This window comes from Varroa destructor, unplaced genomic scaffold (genome assembly GCF_002443255.2).
Source record: "Varroa destructor unplaced genomic scaffold, Vdes_3.0 BEIS01000004.1, whole genome shotgun sequence".
Taxonomy (NCBI): Eukaryota; Metazoa; Arthropoda; class Arachnida; order Mesostigmata; family Varroidae; genus Varroa; species Varroa destructor.
Window position 1 is genome coordinate 42,374,509 of NW_019211457.1, and position 20,083 is coordinate 42,394,591.

Here is a 20,083-nt window from a genome sequence, read left to right on the forward strand (position 1 = left end):
AATAAAAAGCCTATGTGCCTTGTTAATCAATAGTACGTTGCGCCTACGGCGTAGCCGTAGTGACCTGAGACCGTTTGCAAGGCGACTAAGATCATTCAGCAGCTATAAATAGTAAAATCTCATTATTAACTGAGGCCAATATTATAGCGCTTTTTTTATGTTTCGAAATTATGCTTGTTCCGGCATTAGCTTGCGAGATCATCGTAAAAGTTTCGCAGAACTGCAAAGTTAATGATAATGATGTGAATGGCAATTTTAGTCGGTATAAATTTAGTTAAGTTCATTTTAGTTACGTCTCTATCGTAGAATCAGGGACTAATTGTTGTCTTATTAATTCGCGACGGCGGAAGTTGGTGCTGGCCAGCCCAGTACACGGCTTTGATTGTAAATAAAAAAATCCAAATTGCCAACATCCGCCTAATTACTATTTAGCGTTTCATCCATTCCTCGCTTTGTTTGAAATTGTTCAGGCATTACAAGACGACTGCCCCTCCTCCTGAACCATTCCCACGACCGTAAGTTCAGTGTGGGACGACTTTGAATAGCTGTACAAATCTTTGCCGGATTCTTCTTTGGAACTACTTCAATAATATAGATCATCTTCTTTTTTAGTATATGATAACCTAGCACGAACGTAGTGCAAAATGAAAACAATGATATATAACAGCTATATATCTATCTTTATAAAATTTATTGTCTTGCTGGTATTAGAGTCTCTAATGAACTTGATCGAAATTTCGGTAATGAAATTTTGGCCAAGTATAAGGGTCTGTGTATATCTCAAGGGATATATGCATCGGCGAAACTATTTCGGTGGCATTACTTTGATCTCGTTCGTCCATAGAAATAATTAGCAACCTAGGATTATTCAAATTACTAATTTCGTCGTTTCTAATGCGAACGACTGATGGATGTGGCCAAGCAGGCCCGCTTTCTATCATTCATACATACGTGCGTCTATTATGTACACTTCACGTTTACGTGCTACATTCACACAGCGTACCGCATTTCTGCCCAACTATAGTACATGTAATATAGTGTAATGGTAAGGTTGATGATTTATTATATCACGTGGGTCGTGTAGAGTATTCAAGTTTTACGTCCATTATGGCCTTTAGGCATTCGATCAGACAGACGGCTGGCCCGCACGAAATGAAGCGTGTCTGTTTGTTCATGGCTCTAAAATTAGCATGCAAACACGTTACCTATTAAGCTATATACGCTGTGCAGGCTTATAAACGCCGGTCAGCGGTGAAACAATGGTAAAAATATGACCAGCTCGAAGCTCTATAGAAAGAACGAGAACAGAATCAGTCGCATGTATCGGAAATAATTAAAAATGTTTAATTTAAATATCTGATACCAGCCAGATAGTGACAACAGGGTAGCTTTTATTTTCATTGTTGATTTTGGCATTAGAATTTTTCAGCCATTACTGGCTGACTGATCCATGAATAATAATAACATAGTATTGTGTAGAGGCGAGGCGATACGAAGTTATTTAACTTGCTGGAAATGCAAGCAGTTAAACTTGTCTTGCAGAGCGTTAAAATGCAGGTCACTATTGCTTTCTACCCTCTTTTCCAAAATCCTTACCGAAAAATAACATTTCGCAATAATGTTTTTATAGGACAATATTTGGTCGAGCTTCGAAAGGTATTTTCTAATATTTTTTGTTACCAAAAATTGTAACCCCGTTATTAAAATTCCGCTTAGAACGTTTAGCTAGCCACAGAACAGTAATAAGCAACTAAGCAATAAGAACAGCAATCAAGTTGGGGTGCTTCAGCCGTTGTGCTTTCCTGGTCATTTTTCGTGCTTTCCTGGCGTTTTTCAAAAAGTTTGCCCGGTCTACTGTATTAAAAATAGTTGATTTTTGTATGCTACGTACAGCGATAAGCCACTAAAGACTAAAAGCGCTTTTAACAGTGCCAAGAGAAAAGCCTCGACGATCGATGGAAAATGAAGTGCCCATAGAGCTACTTCAAATCGAACGGGCCCTCTTTTCGTAACGCGTAGCACTGATTTATGAAAAATTATCTTGCGCTGGAGATATGTCAGCTGCGCTTCGCACTTTACACTCAACGGATACCTTTGCGTTCCGAGCCGAAGAGGCCATAGTGCGGTCCTTGGGTAACACCGAAGCGTGCACGCCACAGCAAGGTAATCACCGCCCTGAATTCAGGACCCACCATATATGAACTCACTCTCGCGACACATGAGGTTCACACAGCAGTTCTTTGAAGTTTTCCGCAAAGCAGAGCTGACGATAGATAGGGCCGCCTTCAAGCGCAACATCTGGAAGTCTTTAGGAAACATACGAGAAGTTGCAAGTCCACCGCTACCGGCACTCACAAGATTTTACACAGAAACCGTAAAGCTACCTGGGTTCGATCTTCTTCTGCTTTTTCGCGGCACGCCTTTTGCCTTCGTTCATACCTTCTGTCATAAACCTTATTTCCTACAGACTGGTTTGCAGAGTAGGTGTAAGGGAAGCTTTCGGATTGCTTCATATAGCGTTGGCATCCTTTCAGTTGAATTATAGAATCAAGGATGAGGCAGAAGCTGCGATATATGCACCCGTATCTTCATTAAGGGCAATAAGGAAATGTGCTTAAATTGCAAAAGTAGCGTTGTGTGTTAAAGTAATGGGCAACCTAAGCTACTGGAACAACAAATTTCGACCGCGAAGCATGACATTGATACTTCATGCTGCGGGATGGCTGCTTGCTTAGGACATCTCTGTTGTGTACACTTTCGTACGGCGATACGAGCGAAAAAGCTCGGAAGCAGAACAAAGGAAGTCACACTTTTTTTGGAGACTTTTTTCATGAAAATCGTATATAGAATACCGCTAGAAAAAAAATAAAAAAAAACCAGAAATGTACACCGCTTAAATTTTTAAACTCTGAAATAGATTTGATTAATATTCCTCTAGTGTATACGCATCGGTTTTTAGAATTTAAAATATGTCCGTATAAAATGAGATGCTTCAGAGGATTCAAGGGGTGAAAACCGATAAAAAAACATACTTAAGATACTCTAAATCATGAATTTGAGAGTCAAGTACTATAACTTCCATATCAATAGGTTTTTTTCTTTTCTAACAAAGAGTATCCAATATTAGACTAAGAATTTGAATAACCATTTGTCGATACCGTTCAAAGCAGTTAGATATACGGGAGTCATAGACCCTCTTTCGATATTGCGCGTGGCCAGAAGAACTCACCGAAACTATAACGCGCCTCCGTTTTAATTTGAAATAATAAAATAAACTTTCATTGCTTTAATTTATATAGTAAAAAGTTACCTCTTAATATTGCGTAATTATTATAAAAATATATAGAATCTTATAGACGAACACTTTCATTCTCTATTCCATTCTTGTACATGTTTCCTGAGCCTTTAAGCAACGATTTCTATTCAGCCGAAGACTCGATGCTCGTCGGGAAAGAAAATGGGGTATAGCAAAACTCACTTTTTGCCTTCCTAATACAATCTCTAGGATCAAACTTTTATGGCCGTCGCTCTTATTCTTTTCGCCTGCACCGTTCCTTTTGCAGTGTTTCTTGATTGCTGACGTGACTCTCTGTATTCTGTTTAGGAGAGCCGTACCCGGTTACCAAAGCCGCTGACGTTGCATTATCTTTGATCTTTTTTTATGTATCGTTGAATTTCCTCTATTGTTAATTCCGATAGAATATGCGTTTTAGCTCTAATTTGTTTAGCATAGCTAGTGTATACAGCACATCCTGTATAACACATGATTGATAATGTCACAAAGGCTCAAACTGGGCCAAAATGCCGAGTTAGAAAAGAACGATTGACATGTTCAGCGAGTTTTAGTCCTAGACGTACAGCTCCAAAGACCTCTGGGAAAACCTCTACTTCATTGCAAAAGGTACTATAATTATGCGAGGGAAGCGTCTCCTTGTCTCTAATTGTGATGCACAATACCAGGTAGTGTACCGTTTATGGTCATCATAGGCACTCATCGTCATTTAATAGCTTGACCGATAAATTACTCGTGTTGATTAAAAAATACTCTAACAATTCGGACCTGAAACAGTGAAATAAACGGGCCTTAATTAGCGAACGTCTTAATTAATACACATTGTCTAACTGCTTTTTTGTCGTCTCAAATTAGTTATACGTTTGAAATCGCTGAAAGCGTCTGTGATAAGCTTTCCCGCTTCATTCGAATCGGAGAATATTTAGAGGGAATCGTTGTTACTGATATCGATTAATCACGGTGAACGGAAACTAGTGGCTATCTGAGTTCCTGCACCCGACGACGGTTGATCGCCGTTCTGCCGTCAAATTGTTTACATTTTAAAGAAACATAATAGCGACCTTGTTTTTGAACAGCTTGCCTATCCTCGTCTTAGACAAACCGACCCTGCTCGAAAACTCTGGTGCCCAGAATCCTGACGCTCAAAGAGCCTGATGCCCACAAGGCAGTTCTAGTTTACCGAAATCAAGTCACCTACTTTTACAGCAGCCACTATTATCATCATTATTATTACGCCCAGCCGTTTGCTTGTGTGGAAAACGCAATTCTGAATGCCCTTTCTCGAATATCTAGGTCCTTTTCTAACTTTTCATGTTTCTGTTACCGAGTACGACTCGATCGGTGCTTCAAAATCTTTTTTCTCCCGAACTCTTTTTCTTCTCAATTCATGAACCACTGAAGCGTTTGCGTCGAGCATGCGCTTTGCACGACTCTAGCCGGCACCGGATCGGTCGAAATAACTGAATGCTACAGCTAGCTTTTGAAGGATATTGGCTGAGGTGACAGAAGCGGGAATTCGAGACGATGGAGCAAAGCCAGGTTTATGAAAAAAAATGTCACTCATGCCTAGAAAACGGGCGTACGAATTTTCGAATAGGCGTAGAAATATTTGTAGGCGCCCACATGATGAGGATTCGCAGAGATACGCTATCCTTTCCTGTGGCAGTGAAGTTTCACGAAAAGATAAAGTCGACAAGCGGCTGCGGTGAATAGTATCGACATGAGAGTGATAGCTAATAGCTCGGTTGGTCGTCGTCCCAACGTTTGGCCGCTATCACTGGTGTCGAAAGAATACGTAGGGCTAGTACTTGTACTGTCGCTCTTCGGAGAGGACCACTATTCCAGACCCATTGTTAGTCTAGGCCAACTGGCGTCGGCGCTCCTGCATTTCCCTTGTGGCGAGATATTTAGGCACCATCCTGTCGTCTTGATTGTCGTCGCTGTTTGTAGAGGACGAGCCTCTTCTTGGTGTTTTGTGCCTAAGAGAAAAGCTGCTCGTGAGATGTATGTTTTCGTACCATATACTTAAGTATATAAGGAAAAAGAAACGAAATACGTTCCCAGCAGCTTTGCATCTGTCGGTCGGTTGTCGTAGATGGAAGCATTGGTTAGTGGTCGCAGGCAGAAAGAACGGTCGGCACCGACTGCGTGGCGGAGAAAAATGGAAGTACTCGGCACCGAGTACTACGCAAGTATCATAATATTTTCAAGCAGACGACATACACAGTTAAAGCGACTGAGGCCGCAAGCGCAGAGACAAGGAATAAGGTATGTTACCGTCTTAATAGCTTGATTAAGGTTTCGCTCTATTTTTAGCAACGACAGCTAAAGCTATTCACAGGAAACTCAGCGAAGAATATTTGCGGACCTATAGTATTTCCTATTGCTTATCCATTTTTGTATAATCTTGATCATGTCTCATCATTTGGGGCGTGCAAGTCCTCTTAAACGCCGCACGCTTAATTGAGCTTGTCTATATTAATATAAACAAAAGTATCAAGAAATTGTTTCGCTACCGTTAATGCTAACGCCTCATCTTCATTTAATAACACACATCTCCATTACTGAGAACGCTTCGCGATCGTTCAGACTGTGCAAATGTCATAGTAGGCTATTGCGAACAAGCCTTAACCACTTTCTACCACCCTAGCAGACTGCGGTTCAGCATAATCCAGTAGCCCATCAGGGGTTCGTTTTTGTTGCATAATGTTTCGTGATCGGATACCAGCGCAGGGTAAAAGACTCAAATGGATCCTATCAAAAGAGGGAGCTAGTACTTCAAAGTTTTATAAAGACACAACAACATATACGAATGCGCTTCATTTTTCTGCCATGTTAAGCTGCCAGACAGAAACTACCAGTCATACCACTTACACTCGTATCGACCAGGAAGAGCTGCGTATTCAATGTCCATGGTAGAGAAAAGCCATAGTAGAGGGAGATGATCATGGTCTTTGCCGGCACCGTCATGATTTTTATTTTTATTGGAAACTTATATAGGCAGAAAGACTTTCTGCCTCATGAAATGCTCACTCTTCGAATGGCGCAGCACCTATAAAGTTGGACGGCTAGGTTTCAGAGCAAGATGAGTATCCTGAATAAATTGATCATTCATTCATCCAATCTGTAAAGGCCAACCTATGATCGGATCTGCTAACAACAAACTTTTTTTATACTGGGATTGGAACTTACTCGAGACAAAATGCAGGACTTGACTGAAATGGTTCAGACGTTTCTGCTGCGAAAAATCCTATAGACCAGAATAGAACTTTCGGATCGAATCACCTACTTTAATCCTCCGGCTGCGAGGCGGCTAGTGAGACCACGCAAGTTGACAGTTGCACTCGAGGATCCTTGTTGGCGCCGTTTAGGTTTAACGATAGTGACTTTTCGTATAGGATATCGCTATCGCAGTTAAGGTTATGTGCATGCCAAATAGAATCGTTCACAGATATACCAGTGCATCACCTAAAAAAAAAAACTAAGCAGCTCGCGATGTGTGCGATTAGATCAGAATTGCAGTCCCTATCGAATTGGACGCACTGCACACGCGTCAATCGATTACTCATATAAACTTCGTAAGCACAGAGCGACCTGTGTACATATACGAGTTTGCCATTCATGCTGGAAATCGGGCGACAAATGCACATCTGTTCAGTGTACTACCATACATACGACCCTGAGATGGCTGATGGAGGCTTTCACGAGTAAAAGTAAGCGGCAAAATCCCGTAGCGTTCTCCAAAAGCTTCAAGATATTAATCATCTTTCTCTGCCTATGAATAGAATAATAATGTTTAATAATAAAATATATAGTCTATCGAATGCTTCCGTTCAGACAGCCTATATGTCATCAGTTCAACGTATGATGAAACCAACGCCTAAACGTATTGAATGCCAGTGTTGTCTGCTGAGGCTTCTCGGGAGATTGCTGCGTTCTATTTCTGTCCAGTGCTCGGCAGTGCGCAAGCGTACAAAAATACACGCTATGAGCAAAAAGGGCAGACCTGAAGTGTCTTCGCCTATCTATTATAAACGGCATCCTGTCTCAATGCTTAGTTCCGCCGTTGGTTTAACTAAAAGGAGCACGTTTACCGTAAACGTTGTGCTCAACTATACCACCGTTCTATCGGTCAGCAGTTCGGATAATTCGCTCTACAATCAACACCGACATATCCTCTCGCTAAAACTGGAGCTTCTACCCACGCCGAACAATTTCATCATATACACTCTCTTTATTTACTGACTTTTGTTACGCTCTTTTATTAAAACAGAATGATTGCTTTTTTGCTGACGTCATCGACCGCCGCCATCGCGGCCCAGATACGCTCAGGCTACATACCTTGGTGATATCGTTTTCTCTAAGTCGATCCGAACTGCTGTTGTTGTTACTTCAAGAACTCGAGTTTTTGTCCCCCGCAGATTTTTTGCTTCTTTCTGTGTGTAAGAGGAGAGAAGCGAAACAGTTGTATTCAGTTGTATTTACGATCGCTTGCGAGTCTTTTCACGGACTCGAAGAGGGTTTCTGGCGCGATGTAACCCGCGATGCTTCTGCTGCTGCTGCTGATTGAGGGGGCAGACATATAAGAAAGCAGCCAGCAAGGACTATCTGTATATAAAAGATAAGATTACTGCCGAGGATGGTGGTGCTGGTGATGACTGGGGACAGTCGAACGAGAAGTGGACGGCAGAGCGTTAAGGCCCAAGACTTTATTTTTTATCTCTCGTTCGACTCACTCTGTGTGCCTTCCCTGGGTGGTCCTCGTACTACGCAAGCCTCTACCTTAAACTCCGCCCCTATCAAGCTGAATAACCCGGAACAGCTTGAGTTCGGTTAAATAGGTACAACGTTAGTATAAGGAAAATTTTACACTGTGCGCTTTTGCCTCCGGATCCTGGTTAGCACGTGCAACAAAGCTGAGGCGACACTGGTCGGCCTTTGGCAGAAGTGCAAACCCCTTTAATCTAAAGGGCTGCGGTAGCTCCGTTGCTCTGCGCCGACAAAAGTGTAGAGCTAGCAGAGAGCCTTGGAACAGCCAAGGATCGGCAGGCGTCCCCTAGCAACGAAATCAAGCTGACGAAATTCGCGAACAAATTACGGTCGTAGAAACAGAAGCAGGGGGCGCCACATAGGGGGAGCACAAAATTGAGAAGTGATGAAAGCGATGACGGGTTGTTGTTGCCAGTCGTGCAGTGGTGATGGTGATCGTGTACGCCATAATATAGTAATGTTTTCTTTGTGCAAAAGATCCACGTTCTAGCAACCGCCAAATCTCAACCGGTTTGAGTTCAGTAAGAAAGAAAAACTGATAAAGCAATAGCCTAAAAAAGCGGCTGTGAGAGAAATAAAACGTACATGAACAGGTATAGAGAGTGAAGGAAAAGGTACTGCTGCAGCGCTAAAAGCAATGTCTGATCAGGTTTAGGAACTATCTGGGGTTTTCGGTAGCTATACCCTCTATGTACCTTTGAAGCCCCTTTATGTACTCCGAATTTCGTTTCAGTACAATCTTCTGGACCGTTCAGACTTTAGGGTGAATGCGAGCGAAAAACAGGTCTCAATTTTCGCAGTCACCCAGAAACTCACAGAAAGAAGCGCCACCTGGAAAATGTTGGGTGCTCAAAAATTTGGGGAAAAACGTTTAAACCTTGAGGGAAAGCAAAAAGGAAGCAGCAGTGTCTGCGAATCCAGACGCACATAAAAAGAGTCTCAGATGAGTTTATTGGTTTTGTTAGCCTTGAGGGTTCAGCGACGTTTAATACAGTATACGTACGTGTACATATGTGTGTGTGGCCGGCTCTCGTCCATTTCTGGCCTGTGGTTATACGAGTGTATTTGTCTGATGAGACTGAGAAGGTCATCTCGGTGAGCTTCACTAGCCAAGAAAACTTTCCTCCCTTTTTTTGAGGGTACGACAGGATCGGTGTCCAGTGTGTGCTACAATACTGGCAGTACGGGCCTGAGGTGAGCAACATCTGCCGGCAACAGTTGTGACAATCTTGCAATGATTGTCACGCATCCATATACACACATCAGAAAGATTTTTTTGAACATAGCTCACCTTCGAGAAAAGTTTGGCAATCTGCAGCATTTTTGTATGTAGTTACATTTTGGAATCCACTGACTGATGAAGAATTTCCACGACAGAAGCACACAATCAAAAAAACACCAAATGCACCATTATGTTGCATCCATCAATGTCCGGTGCTCGGATTCTTGCCTTAGAAAGTGTACTATATATATAACAATAGCAGTATCGATAGAAAAAAGCTACTATTTCACTAGCCGTTCAGGCCTTTTGCCCTCTGGCTATATTGTTAACGTACATACCTGTAAGGACACAGTATATGCCCGAGGACGAATCTGCTAGAGAACATCAGGTGCACAGTAGTAGTAATGATAATAACAATATCAATAGTTATTATTAAAAATAGTTGAACATGTTCACTATCTACAAATTGGACATTGGTTTGACCTTCAGTTATTCGCGCTGTCGGACTTTATTCATTAAGATCATAACAACGTCGCCTTTGCTGAATGTATTGGCATTTTACGCTCAGATATCCGAACGCGACACATGTCAGAGTATAAATAGGCAGCGACGACAGCGACACACTGATGCAAATCAGGATCATAGCAGCGATAATGTAACATCTTACAATGTCGCTTACGGAAACACGGCCTATTCATTATAAGTTCTTTACTACAAGAGGCAATAGCAAGAAAAGTATGCGTTCGCGCCAAATAATGCCATTTGATTCTCTACGTAGTATGAAGATTAGCTTAGGGACAATCTGATAACTTTGGCAAGAGGCGTTTTCAGAGTTCGTGTAAGGCAAAATGTTAATGGTGGATTATGAAGATACGGGGGCTGGATCTCCACTCCCGATCTATTTCGTTGACTATACATAACGCGTATTCGACACGCGTGACGGCCTCAAGTGAAACTCGATGCGACGTTCTGTATAACCTAGGCGGCATTTTAGCGTTTATTTTTATTTAAGTTATTTATGATTTAAGCCCTTCTAGTTACTTGGTAATATCTGGTACTACTTGTTTATATGATTAGATAGAATGTCGAAACATTGTTCTCTCGTATATAATTTTACAAAATATATATTTTTTACGACCAACGCAATAATGATAAGCGATATAATTATACTAAGACGTTTATGAAACGAAAAGTAGCTTGTGCTTATTACTTAAGGTGTGCACGTGCCAATGCAGCATATGTGACAAACTGTTTTCGAGTTCAAATCGAACAGCCAACGAGTCCGCGAACCTAAAGCAGATTATATCGACAGAAAAACCGGCCATGTACCTAACGATTCGTGTGACGGAAGCTCATTTGATTAAACCCACTTCTATTTGAACGACTGATTCGGCCCCATTTGAGTCCTATAGGATTCGAGGCCAATAATATGCTGTCTCATATGGTAAGTACTTGTCCTGCCAGTTTCATGCGCTTTTCGTCAAGCTTAGAAGCGCAGATTATGTTTTATACACAAATTTGGTGGTCTTAGCCTGATAATAGAATCAAAGCCAGCTTAATCAGTGTGCCTGATTAAGGTGCAGGCATAAATTTAGAAGACAGTGGAGCGTTCTGTACATGTCGATTTCCATCACAGATGATCGTGACGCACCGAACTACGACTGTCCGATGGTACCGTATCATTGTTTGTGCGTCTGGATTCCCATACAGTTATTGGGGTATTGCAGGCGCCGTGCCGTTACTCAACTCATAATGCAGTTGTTATGAAGCCGACATATCATACGATATCACTATGATAACCTTCGGGGGACTGAAGTGGCAGCAAATAGCCCCGTTACAAATCGCTGACACTTTAACCAAAGACATGCAGACTCTATGATATGTATAAAACTCGCTATGATGAAATTACGTTACGGCATAAAAGGACTGAGTCTGTTAGTGCAGTCTACCGCAGGCTACGTTCTTTCGCCAGGTTTATCTATATTCGTTATCCAGGTCGCAGGAAAACCTAACAATGCCACTCAGCGTGTTCTAACAAGGCAGATTTAGTAACCGAATTATCAATGATACACGTACGATATGTAATTAGAGTACAAGGGATCGCTTTATTGTAGTATTGGTATTCGTGGTGGTTTTCTAGATGCATGCGCTATAGCGCCCCATTGACACCTGTGGCACGCTGAGAGCACAAAGCTCTGTCGTTTCTGGCCTATAATCTAGGTATATCTATGATGTACGCCGATATAGCCGTCGCTATTCTTACTGTCCTAGAAAAAAAAATTGACCCTAGTTAGTAATTAGGCCATTTGCGTCCTTGTTCTCTTTCTTACCGTTGTTTTCGTGTATTATCGGGGTCGGTGATTACAGCGGCGTTGGTAGAAAACACCATCATTTGTATGCATGGAGGCTTATCACCCGAGCTGGATAATCTCAACCAACTCCGAGATATCCCGCGTCCGATTGACATTCCCAATCATGGCCTGCTCTGCGATATACTCTGGGCAGACCCAGACGACGACGTAATCGGTATGTTATGTCGGTATTAGATGTATCGTCTAATAGTACCTTTAATATTACACGCTGTAGACACAAAAGTTATTTACATGTAAGCTACTCTCCTGAATATAATATCCACCCAGTGTGTGCTTAGATTAGGTAATTAGAAAAATTTAACTTTCATCAATACCCATTATGTTTTACTTCCTAGATAGGTTTTCAGTTGTAGGTGATCTTGGCCACCAAGATCGTGAGAATATCAGCTGTGAACTTTTTTTTCAGGTCAATTGAGCTCCAATTTTGAGACAAGATGCTTCAATGGTTGTATGGCTTTTCCAATGGCATGCCCATCTTCACAGCTACTCGGTCATGGCCTTTTTCAACGATCATTATTTTCTAACCATTAGAGTTCTAGAAATTAATTCTCTGTACTTACAGCCTCATAATCATATTGATGCCTGCGTAGAGTCAGTTTCATACTGGAAACGATGCAATTGCCTGATTGCTCTTGTTCTAGCCATCATATACTAGAAATATGTACTCCAGGCGAGCTTATACTAATCATACAGATGGACAAAGTGTCTGTACACGACTAATGCTACTTACGCCTCGTCTCAATATACGCTTAACCGTACCTGTAATCGATGACGGGCAATAAATTTAATAAACTTATGAACCTTTGCTACCATTTTTATGTTTCTAGGATTCTATATACTCGGTTTCGATTTTTACGGAAGTCCTAGTACGGATCATGTGCTAACTGACCGCTGATAATCTGCTAATACAATAGATAATACTTCGTCATTCACCTACTGTAGTCGATGTGCAAGGCATGGCCATGTAATCCTGTTCAATGCTTATTTTTGAAAATCTGCCATTCTACAGCAGTACAGGCTCGGTACGTCAGGCGTTTTAATTGTGAAACGATTCGCTTGCCTCTTAAACCTTAGTTATTCCTCCTGGCTGTGCTTATTTTTTGCTCATGGTCCAGCCTATCGCCTGTGACATTCTCGTCGGAGCTATTTCCCCGTAAGTATTCTAATTCCTTCATGAACGATGAGCGTCTTCGTCGTTTTGGCGCGCTTCTAAACCGTTTCTTTCGCCAGCCTTTACCGCTGGTCAGGCCAGCGTTGGCTTGCTAACTTCTAGCTAGCATATCACTGTCTTCATAGTGTTTTCTCGAGGCGTGTATTTTCGTCTTCTTGCCTCTTTCAAGGAACATCCTCGTTCAAGTCTGGTAGCTTGTGGATTTGCCCGTTTCTCGATTTGGTAGTCAGATACGTATATCTCGGTTCGTCGTACCCGGCGTTTTACCTAAGGGCAGACTGGACGAGAACATTAAGAATAACCATTTTTGGACTCTGCAACAACACCTGCCCTTTTCTTTTGGGACCATATGGCTTTGTGGCCTCATGCCCTCACCTCGGTCTGGCTAACCGGAACAAGTCAAAATGATGTAGCAACCTGCGGCTTTAAGTATAAGCTGCAGTGCACATATACGTGAGAACGCATTAACGTTGATGATGGCCGATGAGATCCACATGTTATTAAGAGCACGTACCGTGAGACTTCTTTTGTTAGCGACGCGACGGCAAGCGCGAGCAACACTGCTTGCCGATCTATTATTATACAACGTACACAACCTGGCGGAGAAGAGGAATCGTGATAGCTGCTGTTTATTCATCAGTACGCTTGTCGCCAAAATTGGCGGCGTCGATCAGTTATGACCACCAACTTTGTTATTGTCGAAATCGATAGTAGTAGATAACGCTTTCTCTCGGCATCAAGCAAAAAACGGGATTAATTCGGAACACCGACAGCGAAAGGACAAAGGCAATTCAGATTGACAATGTATACGTGCACCCCATTGCCCGCCGCCGGCCGTTTTTAACATTGTTTTTATTGAATATAAACATTTCCCGCTCTTTTATGTCGGCAACCGTTTGTCTGTAAGGCTCATCTAGACCAGCCTTCGCCCCAAGGGCTAAGCCGATCTGGAGCCGAGAGTTTGGGCTAATGAGTTTGTTGGTTATGTGCGCGAGCGCAGTTTGGCAGACTCTAAGTGATCCGGGATACCATCTGCGCATTACATATCGCTTACACCAGACCATCTGTAAATCAGAAGAGGTACTCATGGACACAGATAATCATATTCGTGAAGAGGACTTCAAGGCTCGGAGGAGGATCTGTAGGTTAGTCGCAGGGACTTCGGAAGGGACGGAGCATTTGAGTATGAGCCGGGAAAACCTGTGTGAGCGACAGAGATTGCGGTGGGCCTTTTACTACCGTTATTGAAAGGCAAGAAAAAGAGCCCTACTATTCGCGGTAATGGCAGAAGTATTTGCTCTCCGAGTATGGTGCAACTAACTGATATGGCAACCTGACCCAGAAGAAATCCTGGTGGACGAAGCTTCTCTCTCACTTTACCATTTCTTCGTACTCTCCTGTCATTCTAGGAGAGAACAAGGGATTATATTTTCTAGTGCAGCCTAGTGTAAAGAGTTAATCTGGTGAAGTAAGATGGACATTTGCATGGTTAAAAGGCTTGCATATTGATATACATAAAATGTACATATACATATAAATGTAGCGAATATGTACAGTATTAGATGTAGCTAAAATACACGTTAAGGTTATGCTCATATATACGTAATTCCGCAGATGCGTAAGGAGTTGTCTTTTACAAGAAAAAAGCATACAGGTTTCTTTCTGATATTCACTAGAATCGTAAGTGTTCAAACTACAAGTAAATCTTTCTTATTATTAGGAAGTTATGTATACTAGAACATAGTACAAATACATCCTGAAGAGGCGGAAGCTGCTTTCGCAAAATTTGAGCTTCAATAAGGAACAAGCTCGGAGCGACTTCGATTGTCCAAATGTTAAAAGAGCCACATGTTGACGCGGCGAACACCGTTGTCTTCAAGAAATAACCGTATATTACAAAAGATGAATGATACGCGCCGAGGTAAAGATTTCTATACGGTAATAGACATCTTTGCTTGATCAGAGACATACAACTGGCATTTCTCGTAGGAAAGCCGGATATAAAGGGGTGCAACCACAATCATTGTGTTGTTTTCAGTGCACGTATTGTATTTGCATCCATATATATGCCTATAATTTCTTTTTACGCTTTTTTTTACTTTTTTTTTTTTTTTAGACAACCACGATTTTTATTACTTTTGGAGTGCATATAATACTCTATATTTGCATTCAGTGCACGTGTCTGTTCGAGGTGCACGATCATATTTGTACGAAACCGGACGAAAAAGATGACCGTGGCTGAATTCAGCCTCAAATACGCTTTCGACAGAGGGCGCAGAAATAACTGGCCGCGCTACTACTACTGCTGCTGTTGTTGTACCGGTGTCTGCCAGTTGCAAGCACTGACGAAAATGTATGTAGATTGATCGGGCAGTTCATTCCCGTATTGCAGCTGGCGGTAAGCGGACTTTTATTGAACCCGCTCCTGTCGATCGGCTATCAGGTGCAATACCTTTCCCTTCATGCTAAACTTCGTCCGTGATAGCTGGCCGACGTAAGGCTACAAAGAATCGATGTAAGATTACGGGATGAAAATGTTGTTTACGGCATGACTGTGGTGCCCAGCGTCCGCGCTCGATTTCGCCAAAAACAGGACATTGGTTTTTTTGGTTCTACTTTATAGAAATTTGGTCTGGTCGGTAGATGTAAAATAATTCAATTTAATCACATAATGTATTTAGTAAATAGATGAACAATGTTCCCCGGACAATTGTTTCTCGCCTAGAGCTCAGCTGTCGACTGGGTTAGCCCCATTTTGGCTCAATCATAATTTTCATTATGCGCGCGATCTGTCGATAAAAAACAGCAATCACAATGATTCTTTATGTTATTAAAAAATGCATCGAGAATTCGAAACAGATAATTGAAGCCCAAATACGTTCTCTGGTCGTTTAACTTTCGGGCATTAGGTCGTTCTACAATAATTTAAGGACCGTCCTTCAATATAGATGTTCAATTCGGTTGAAACTTTTCGAGACCAAAGAGCATCATATATAGAAACTCGGTCGGCAAACATAACGCGGCCTTCGACGACGACGATGATATTTCAGTAAGGCTGTAATATCCTATCATGCAGACCTTCATCAGAGGTGTCCACACTGTTTGGGTGTCTCTTACGCATCGTGACTAGCTGTAACATCAACCGGACAGCACCAGGGTCCAAATACACCTTTCCGTGGGCTGCCTTCTCTCGACTCTAGCCAGCTGCCGGCAATGCGATGGACCTCCCGGTGATAAGCATCCAATATCTCGTAAAATGTTGCGCTTTCGTACTAACGCCATTCATCTCCAAAGGTACCTTTTGAACTCGAAGTAGTTGTCAGGTAAATATCATCCAAAGAAAATTATATATCGGAACAACCAGTGCGTTTGCTCATCACCCGCGTGCATTCTCGATAGTATCGGGAAGAGGCAAACATAAAAGGAAAAAAAAAACTATTATATATAATGAAACGTGCCCCTTCGCAAACACTTGTCGAAGGAAATCACTTAAGACAATTTCGAAAAAGATGGATTTATTTTCGAAAATTTGCGCCAGAACGGAGACCTCGTGTTGTAACATATGAATTGCCATCCGCCGATTCGTAACGAAAGATGAATCAACACTACACTAGCTCGCTACATCAGATGAGGTACGAATGAAGATGTTGCCTTATGAACGCAGTACCACAAGCAGGCAGGCAGGTTCCGTCTTATCGACTATAAATCACTTTACCTGGGACACAGTACTGATTCCAATAGATTACGCGAAAGGCTCCACGTATTTAATGTTTGGCGTATGCAGATAGACAACGAGAAATGAATAACTTATCTATACATTTCCGTCTGCGACAAATGCCGTCGATACATATCTAGCAAATGTATCCGTTACTAGATATACTTAAACACGGCGACCTCTGAATTTGGCTATCCTCAGCGTTCCTCGCATCATCAGCATGCTTTTTACTTCGTTATACCCTCACAGCTATTTGTCACTATATATAACATATTGCCGCCGTTATGGACCAGCCGGTCGTGCACTCTTATTTCGTCGTGGTAAACGTAACGTCTATTCAGCGATATCATCCTGTCATTTGTTTCAATATTGCTCGCTTGTTCACGAAAGAGTCGTTTGTGAGACTGTGATGACCTTACTAAGCGTAAAGAGAAGTAATAACTCTACAGTGTGAGGTAAAACAATATGGCTGTCCGTGTCGCGATCGTGAACGGTTCAAGTGAGCCGATTCAGTCGTGGACAAGTTCTACAGAGATAAGCGTAAAAGTCTCGGCAGACATAGACGAACGCTCGCAGACGCTCAAACTCTATATCTCTTCCAGTTGTTGGCAGGCTTCTAGCCCCACACCTATCCTCCTCATTCTAGAGAGAAAGAGTTATTTTGGTCTGTGCAATGGTCTGTTAAATGTCGCCATAGCAACTTTGTGAGATAGACGAACACCATTTGTGGGCAGCCCCTACGAGCACTGACCCACGTGTGGCAGCACCAGCGATTCAAATCCGCTGTTCAGCCTTCATCTGGCTGTATCTACCGTGAGCGAGACTTTATTATTTCAAACCGCCGTTTACCATACGACCAGGACCTGAAGGCTCATCCGTCTATCCATGCTGTGTACATCGCAGCTCGATTTGTAGTTGAGCCATTAAGCATCAAAGGATATGGCAGCCGCCTAAAGGACTAACGTCCGTATGTGTCTTATACAGCCCAATGCGTTCAGCTCTATCCGTATCCGTGTACAACGCAGATACACACACGCGCCCCTATATGTTTATATCATAGATGAGTTGATCGGGATGGAACTACTGAGCACGAACCCTTCACCCTAAACAGGTCCAAACTGTTCGTAATCACTCATTGTAATAAAGCAAAAATTACGTTAACGATATGCGCCATTATCATACATAGCAGTTCACCTGCTAACCGACCAAATCCGTTCAGTTTAGCTTCAGCAGGAATCCGATTCATACAGCCGTAAGTTTGGACGTGGTCGGCACGACGCGAGCTAATAGAGCGAAAGAACGGACGCTAAGTGAACGACGTCATCCGCTCAATTATTTGCGTTGAGTGAGTCTACAGAAGGTTGATAACAACCGTTTACAGGGCTAATAAGTTTATACAATATACATATAAAGAGAGCACGAGGCAGACAATGGCAGTAATAACGAATGAATGATGATCAAAAGACAGCGGTAAAAGGGTATCTAGAATTTTGCACGTCGACCTGTATAAAGTGCTTTCCAAAGGACCCATAACAGATATAGGCTAGTCGTAGATGTACAATTACCCGAACAGAGTAAAAATATTACATACTACTTATTTATCTAGAAAGATTGATAGCGACATCCACTAATGTTTTGTACGGCAGCAAGACGCACCACACATGTAACCGTTCCGAATGATGCTGAAATTCAAACTTTAAGATATAAATATCTTGCATTGCATATACGTGCCGGACATTAGCCGATATACCTATTTACCCCAGTTTATCCTATAATTAATTTAAACCCATTTAGTGTGAATCCTAGTTCAAGCTAGGCGTAGTTCCTCCATCGTCCTATTCAATTTAGCCCGCCGGATGTCTTATTCATTTGGTTGTCCGCTGATTCTATATGATCGCGCTTATCGAGAACTGTGTGAAATTATTTCAGTGACCTTCGCAGGTTCGATTTTTCAATAATCTTAATTTGGATCTGGGACCTGCCATAGTTATGTCATTTCTATCCCGTACTCCCATTGCAAGGAACTTTTCCCTTAGTTATCACTAACTCATTGCTTTGCTATTATTGCTAGACTAGCTATTTCGGTTATTCCATTGCCTCAAGTTAAAACTAGCCCTAACTTCTAACATAATATGAAGCTGTGGGAAAAATTAGAAAAATAAACCGTTTTAATGATGTTTTTCATACATTTTTGACCCTCTGTAAGAGAATACCTCAATGATACTAATAAGAAAGCTTTTTTTTTTCTCAAAAATCCAATTTAGTGTCTATTTTAAGTCTATGGAAGAATTCGGATAAATAAGCAACTTTCCCATCTCGGATCCTCTACAAATCCTCAATTGTTATTGAGACAATTACCCAAAAAGCTAACGTATTTCCGTTTTAGGTTTTTTTTCTTTCAAAAAGACTTTCTTCCTAGATGTGCAGTTTCGTCAAGCCAAGCCTGTGTGCAAATATTCATAATAATTTTTGTTATATTATGTTTTTTGCATCCTTGTGATGCTTGGACAAGCCGAAGTGGTTAGCATTATAAGCCGTTGAAAAGTCGGCTGAGAAGATAGTAAACATAGAGGAAGAGGAAGCTTTTTGTGCAAAAAGGGCACAAGAAGAGTTCCACAAGCATCATAATATCATTAGCCCATAGGCAAATCATATAGTACAAATAATCGAGTTAGCTGAAGCGGACGCCGAGGAAATGATGAAGGAACGCCGTTAGGCAGATAAAAAGCTATTGAAAAATCTAATTATCTTGTAAATTATTTGACTACTATAGATAATCCTGTACTAATTTGTTGGTCATACCTTTATTTTGACCTCATAGCCTTGCAGTGCTATGGATAATTTATGTGTGGAGATGGATTTCTTCGGTATCGAACCGGTTTGGTAGTCATTAGGGTTAGGCACATGACAAGTAAAGCTGTATGAACGTACACACTGACCATGATTTCGGGGCTCGGAAAGATTTCAATGGATTAATAGGAACAAAAAACAAACTACTTGCCAGAGTAAAACGTCGTAGTAAGCCCCGGCTCCGCTGTTTTCTAACGAACTCAACACGTTTTTACGAGCGCTACGTCTTGTTGCTTCATCTCTACAACACACCTTTTCAAACCTGCGTCATATTAAATCTTATCTAAGGCATTCTAGCCGTTTATGTCCTGATAAAAAAAATACCTCGTACCTGATGTCTCTCTTCGTGATTTAGGCAGATATGCCTCATTGTTGTTTTGAGTCCAAGACTCTTGAACCGGCAGCACTCGAGTCAAAAGCATTTCTAAACATCTTCGACGAATGTCAGGTTAGTTATAGATGTCCTCAAGACTGTTGCGTGGGGTTGCAAAAGGGGAAAGAAAAATATTCTTATCAGTAACGGAAATCGGTTCGTTCACCTCATGCTAGAATACACGCATAAGGCGTGTCTACGGCCACATATGTTTAACGCCTTTGTATACTTGCAAGGACAAACCATTAAGTATGGCTCTTTGGTTGAGCATCGAGATCATGAACGAGCGAGGCAATTTGAGGTATTTCTTGCGACATA

General features: G+C 41.8%; 1 protein-coding gene and 1 long non-coding RNA gene across 6 annotated transcripts in view; one reads left to right on the forward strand and one right to left on the reverse strand.

The window, feature by feature from the left end:
* The window catches only part of LOC111249689 (serine/threonine-protein phosphatase alpha-2 isoform-like), a 107,039-nt gene that overhangs the window by 82,503 nt on the left and 4,453 nt on the right, over positions 1 to 20,083 (forward strand). For 3 of the 5 annotated variants that reach the window (XM_022803899.2, XM_022803900.2, XM_086986364.1), the window contains exon 5: positions 11,652 to 11,810. The exons of 1 other annotated variant lie outside the window; for it this stretch is intronic. In XM_022803899.2, coding sequence (XP_022659634.1) covers positions 11,652 to 11,810 — 159 coding nt within the window. Of the gene's footprint in view, positions 1 to 11,651; positions 11,811 to 12,062; positions 19,731 to 20,083 lie in introns of those variants that run through there. One more of the 5 variants, XM_022803901.2, reaches the window with a different exon arrangement.
* LOC147756227 (uncharacterized) overlaps positions 1 to 20,083 on the reverse strand; it is a 35,456-nt gene that overhangs the window by 14,958 nt on the left and 415 nt on the right. The window contains exon 2 of the long non-coding RNA XR_015325912.1: positions 19,724 to 19,863. This is a non-coding gene — a long non-coding RNA (uncharacterized LOC147756227). The remainder of the gene's footprint in view (positions 1 to 19,723; positions 19,864 to 20,083) is intronic.